The sequence below is a fragment of the Populus euphratica genome, unplaced genomic scaffold, assembly GCF_000495115.2.
Source record: "Populus euphratica unplaced genomic scaffold, PopEup_1.0 scaffold398.1, whole genome shotgun sequence".
Taxonomy (NCBI): domain Eukaryota; kingdom Viridiplantae; phylum Streptophyta; class Magnoliopsida; order Malpighiales; family Salicaceae; genus Populus; species Populus euphratica.
The window spans coordinates 53,391-59,050 of NW_011500294.1; the positions used below are offsets into that span (position 1 = coordinate 53,391).

Here is a 5,660-nt window from a genome sequence, read left to right on the forward strand (position 1 = left end):
TATCTTTATTTAAATCTAAATTGACTATTAAAAAAAAACACTTCATTTTCTTTTTAATCTTTATAATTTTATATAGCAAAAATAATTTTATTTTCACACCGCTCCGATCCGCAATTATTTAACAAGAAAAAACACAAACCTAGAAAATACAATTTACTGTGAAATCACCCATAATCCACGATAATTCAATCAGTAGAATGGTCCCTTTTAATTCTAGATAATTCCGTGATCCCTTGACATCCATCAGCAATGAGCTAGAAATCCACTGGTTAAAAAGATAAAACGTTCATCAGCAACTGTAAAAACGAGTGGATGGTCCGGATGGACACAATTGAGCATTTGATAAAGTGGGACCATTTGCGGAGGTCCATCACTCTACGAGTATGAGAAATCTGGCCGTGTGATCAAAATAAATTACGTACAAAAAAGGAAGAAAGAAAGGGTTGGCCGCGCGAGACAAACCTGCCTGCCTGCAAAATTCACCTTCAAACTCTCTGATAAAGACCGGACAAGAAGACAAAGCAAGCACAGCACCCACCCGCAGAGAAAGAGAAAGATGGCATCTGACATAGGATGCTGTAGTAGCAAGTTTATGTTGTATATGGTAATAATAATAGGATTGGTGACTTTTGCTGGCCTGATGGCTGGCTTAACTCTTGGTCTCATGTCTTTGGGCCTTGTCGACCTTGAAGTCCTCATCAAGTCTGGCCGTCCTCAGGATCGCATCCACGCCGGTACTCTCACAATCCCGCTTTGAAAATAATGCGACTATAATTTAGTTTTGTCCATTTTCCCACATTTTTTAGTAATTAATATGCGTTTAGATTACGCTGTTAAGTCACTTGACTATACTTTATGAGTGGATGAAGAAGTGATGATTTGTGGCAGCTAAAATATTTCCAGTGGTAAAGAATCAGCATCTTTTGCTGTGCACTCTTTTGATCGGGAACTCTTTAGCAATGGAGGTAGTTCTAAATATATGATGGGTTCTTGTTTTCTTGACTAAAAAGTTGTTAAATCTTAATTTTGTTTTGTTTATTTACACTGTTGTTTGTCTCTGTCTTCTTTGAAGGCTCTTCCTATATTCTTGGACAAGCTTGTGCCTCCTTGGGCTGCAATATTAGCATCAGTGACTCTTATATTAATGTTTGGAGAGGTAGATAATGATTGAAGTGTTAAACTTGAGTATTTTATCTGTTCTCATTTTAGAAGTTATCTGCTTGGTATGTTTAGAAAGGAATCTTCTGGGTCTTTATGCTTATGGTTATTTGATAACAGATATTGCCACAAGCAGTTTGTACTCGTTATGGCTTGACTGTTGGAGCAACGTTGGCGCCTCTTGTCCGTGTTCTTCTTTTGCTATTCTTTCCCATTTCTTATCCAATTAGCAAGGTATAGTGGATTTCTGGTTCTGAGTATATGATTAGGTTAAGTTTTATTCTGTGCAAGTCAATTTAGCTGCTGTCAATTTGGCATAGTTGTGAGGAACCAAATATTATTTGATGCAGGAGTTTTTAAGGAAAAATATTTTTTCTTAAAAGCCTCCTGCATCAATATTGTTGTTGAGCTTGTTATGTGTTAATTTGTTTGTCGTAAATGCTCTGTCCTGTGCAGGTTCTGGATTGGATGCTTGGCAAGGGGCACGCTGTCCTTTTACGGAGAGCAGAGCTCAAAACATTTGTTAATTTTCATGGCAATGAGGTATATAATTTGAAACTAATTATAACTGTCTCCTTTGGAAGCTTACATAAGCCAGCAATTTTAAGGGAAACATAACCCTTGTGGCTTGTGCTTTGAAGCCCATTCCCAACTTATGGACATCATACTTCAGCTAATTTACAGACCAAGCCCACCGATCATGGTTTCTAATATGCAGAAAACTTTTCTCATATAGGCAGGGAGAGGCGGGGACTTGACACATGATGAGACTACTATAATTACTGGTGCACTAGAATTGACTGAAAAGACTGCAAAAGATGCGATGACTCCGATATCGAAGGCATTTTCCCTTGATCTGGATGTGACCCTTAATTTGTGGGTTTATGAATTCCTTCTAATTCTCGTCATCTTATTTCACTTGTTTTTCTTATTTTTCTGACCAAAAGTTATTTGTGCAATCTAGGGAAACATTGAATGCAATAATGACGATGGGCCATAGTAGAGTCCCAGTTTATGCAGGAAAACCAACAAATATTATTGGACTTTTTCTGGTAATCACATTTCTTTGTATATAACTTGTTATGGTAATCACATTTCTTTATAGTGGATATCAAGAATAGTAACATTTGTTGTTCGTGTACTTTGATGGCATACCTCATATGATAATGTTTCTGTTCGTTATTGATTGAGATTAGATTCTAAAACTTGCTCGTACTACCTTTCTTTTGGTTCTTTATTCTTTGTTAATGTTCTGACATTCATATTTTATAAAACATCTGGAGATTGCTAGGCTAAACCCCATGCACTGAGGTGTAAAGTTGGCATGCAGTTTGTTAGCTTTAGTCAAACCAAGAACTTCTGTTTAGAAGTTTTAGAAATGCTCTAGGATGCAGTTGAAACTATAAAATGGTCCCAGGCAATATTTGATGCCATAATGGAAAAAGAAAAAAAGAGTACAACCAAACAAATGAAGTGACTGCTAGTTGAATTCATCTATTGTGTATGTTATTTGCAATACTTCACAAATGTTATATTAAGATATACTCAACAATCCTAACCTTCATTATTTTCCCTGGAGTTTATCACAGCCTTCCTACCCATTGTAAATTATGTCTGTAGATGATGCACTTTCTTCTTTATGCTATTCCCTGGAAATTATTATTTCCACATGGGCGCAGGTGAAGAACCTTTTAGCAGTTGATCCAGAAGATGCAGTTCCTCTAAAAAAAATGATCATACGGAAAATTCCGCGGTATGTCTATTCCTTGTTTTCCTTGTTTATCTTATTTAATGAGAGACTATATGATGGTGTGTGATTCAGCATGGGATATGGTATGGGAGTTGGGGCATGAAATGCAACTACAACCAGATGTCAATTGATTGAATTAACTTATTTGTGTAGTTACATATCGTTTGCTTGTATCAAGGAGCTTACCTTATTCTTCTCTTGCTTTTTGTTCATTCTACAGGGTTTCTGAAGACTTGCCTCTGTATGACATCCTAAATGAATTTCAGAAGGGTCACAGCCACATTGCTGTTGTATACAAAGATTTGAATGCAAATAAAGAGACACCAAAGAATGAGTTCAAGGACAGCTGCAGGAAGAGGGGCAAAACTGAAACATCACACAAGAAAGGTGAGAGCTAAGAAATTGCAAGAGAGACCGCTGTTAAGTGTCAGTGATCCATACTTTTATAATAGAAACTATTTTTCCATCCTTTTTCCATTGTTGAGACTTGGAACTCGTCATTTTGCCACTGATAATACCTCACCTACTGCTTTATTTGATTCTATCATGATTCATACTGCAAGGTGAATTAAGCATTCTTCACTTCTGTGGGATGCCTGGTTTATTGCATTGAAATAACCTTTTGATTGATTATTGCCAGGTGATAGTGAGGTCGGCTCTACTTCTGCTATCCCAAATAAGAAGGCTGCTTTGGACTCGGATGATAATCAGATTGCTGCAACTAAGAATGATGGAGGCCAACAGATTAAGAAGAGTCCACCTTCTACTCCTGCCTTTAAGAAGCGACACAAAGGTTGTTCATTTTGCATTTTGGACGTTGAGAAGGCTCCCATTCCTGAGTTCCCATCCAATGAAGTTGTTGTTGGTGTAATTACAATGGAGGATGTCATCGAAGAACTTCTTCAGGTAAAGATGCCATCATTATTCCATATACATATTATGGCCTGACTGGTACTGGGATCAAACTTCAGGGGTTTTGAAACCATCAGCATCTGGCTCTGGTTATTTGTCCTTGAACAAATCTTCCTTATATTGATGAGATGATAGTAGTATTTCATCTCCCATGACATGGAATACTTCCAGGCTCTACTGGAACAGTGCGGAGGCTGTGTGCTTAAGCAAAATGTGAGGCTGTTGCATGTTGTTGTACTTTCAAATATTAGGGACAAGTAATTGAAACTGCTTATATGATATTATCTTTCCTACGGAAGAGCTGAAGCAGCTAAAGGGGTCTTAATCTCAATTATTCTAATCTCAATCAGCTAATGTTTTCTTATGTCAGGAGGAGATCTTGGATGAAACCGATGAGTACGTCAATATACACAACAGGTAAAGATCAAGTTTCTCTTCTTTTATTTGCTTATGTTGCATCCATATGTGAAATCTGCGAAGTAATGGAATTGCTCTGTGTGACAAGTCAAAGGCTCTTCATCTTATTTTAGGTCAGTTTATAAAAGATGAATTGGAGCAGCTTTGGCATCATCCATTTTGTTTTGAGCAAATTGAAGGAACCTCCTGGTTTCTTGATTTGCTGCCCTACCCTTGAGCCTTGATTGAACCATGTGGCAATATCTCACGTGAAATCCTAAAATGACTCCTATATCTTCGCAATGCAGGATAAAGATCAATATGCATGCATCTCAGGACAAGGCTCCCCAGTCAACTTCACTGCCATCTGCCAATGACGCATCTGTCACAGGCACTGCATCCCCAACATCACTGTTGTCCATGGCTCCAACACCAACCCTTTCCGTCTCCAATAGCACTTCGTTAACCAGCTCACCAACCACCACAAATCAAGTTTCCGAGGGAGACTCCTCAAAGAACCAATAATATTTGTAGTTGTCTTTGTTGATATATTGATATTAACATAGATCAAAGATACCAGGACAAATTTAGGGATCAATTACCTTGGTAGAAATCAATGGTCGACTTGCTGTAAGTAATTACACAGATATACACTGCTGCTATTTGTTTCATGTGTTTGATTGCATAACAGGATGATTGTGCATAAGATCATAAAAGTACTGTAAAAAAACATCTATTATGCGTCTGAGATTCAAAAACTCTCTAGTTTTCATGAATTCGGAGTTTTCCATGCATCTCCAGATTCTGTGAAGGGCTGCATGAATCTACGGGGCCTGACAGCTCAGTGTCAGCCTCTGACCGACTTGTCAATGTAAGAACTCACGTGCAATCATGCTAGTTTCGGCATTTTGATCGTGCTTGTTAGTTCGGGTGTGAAAAAAAACCGACTCCGAGAAAATTAAATTGAGAGAACCAAAGAAATAAATTTAAAAACAAAAAATCATTTGGTGGTTTTACGAAGTTTAAACTAATTGAACTACTTGAACTGAATTTGACCCAACTAGAAATACAAACACAAGGGGTTAAATAGAAACTTAACTAAACCTTAAGACACTTCTCCCTTTTTATTTTTGTTTCGGCTGCCACCCTCGTCTGCCGCTATCTCTCTCTCCAATAATTTACCTCATTATGTAATGCCTTCTCACTAGCTTGTCTTGCTGCTCTTAAATTTGATATTGAAGATTCGACCCTAAGATTTGTTGTACAGTAGGCTGGTCTAGGTTCAACCACTCTCACTGTTACAGGTGAGAGACGAACGGTTCCTACCTGGAAAGAATCCAGTGGTTGCTACGGGGTGGATAGGAAGAATAGCAAGGGGATTGGGTTACGGTGAGGATCGTGATAATGAACACGAATACAATACAGTTTTTTAGAGTCCTGAAAA

The 5,660-nt window shown here is 37.9% G+C and overlaps 1 protein-coding gene across 1 annotated transcript; it reads left to right on the plus strand.

Annotated features, from left to right (window-relative positions):
* Window positions 1-406: 406 nt before the first annotated feature.
* On the plus strand, window positions 407-4,992 carry LOC105113292 (methyltransferase, putative (DUF21)). Its single transcript, XM_011009410.1, has 12 exons — window positions 407-734; window positions 889-965; window positions 1,073-1,156; window positions 1,279-1,392; window positions 1,615-1,701; window positions 1,895-2,034; window positions 2,123-2,210; window positions 2,838-2,911; window positions 3,129-3,295; window positions 3,549-3,814; window positions 4,191-4,237; window positions 4,525-4,992. The coding sequence occupies exons 1-12, from the start codon at window positions 557-559 to the stop codon at window positions 4,739-4,741; spliced, it is 1,539 nt and encodes a 512-aa protein (XP_011007712.1). The 5' UTR covers window positions 407-556; the 3' UTR covers window positions 4,742-4,992.
* The last annotated feature ends 668 nt before the right edge of the window (window positions 4,993-5,660 follow it).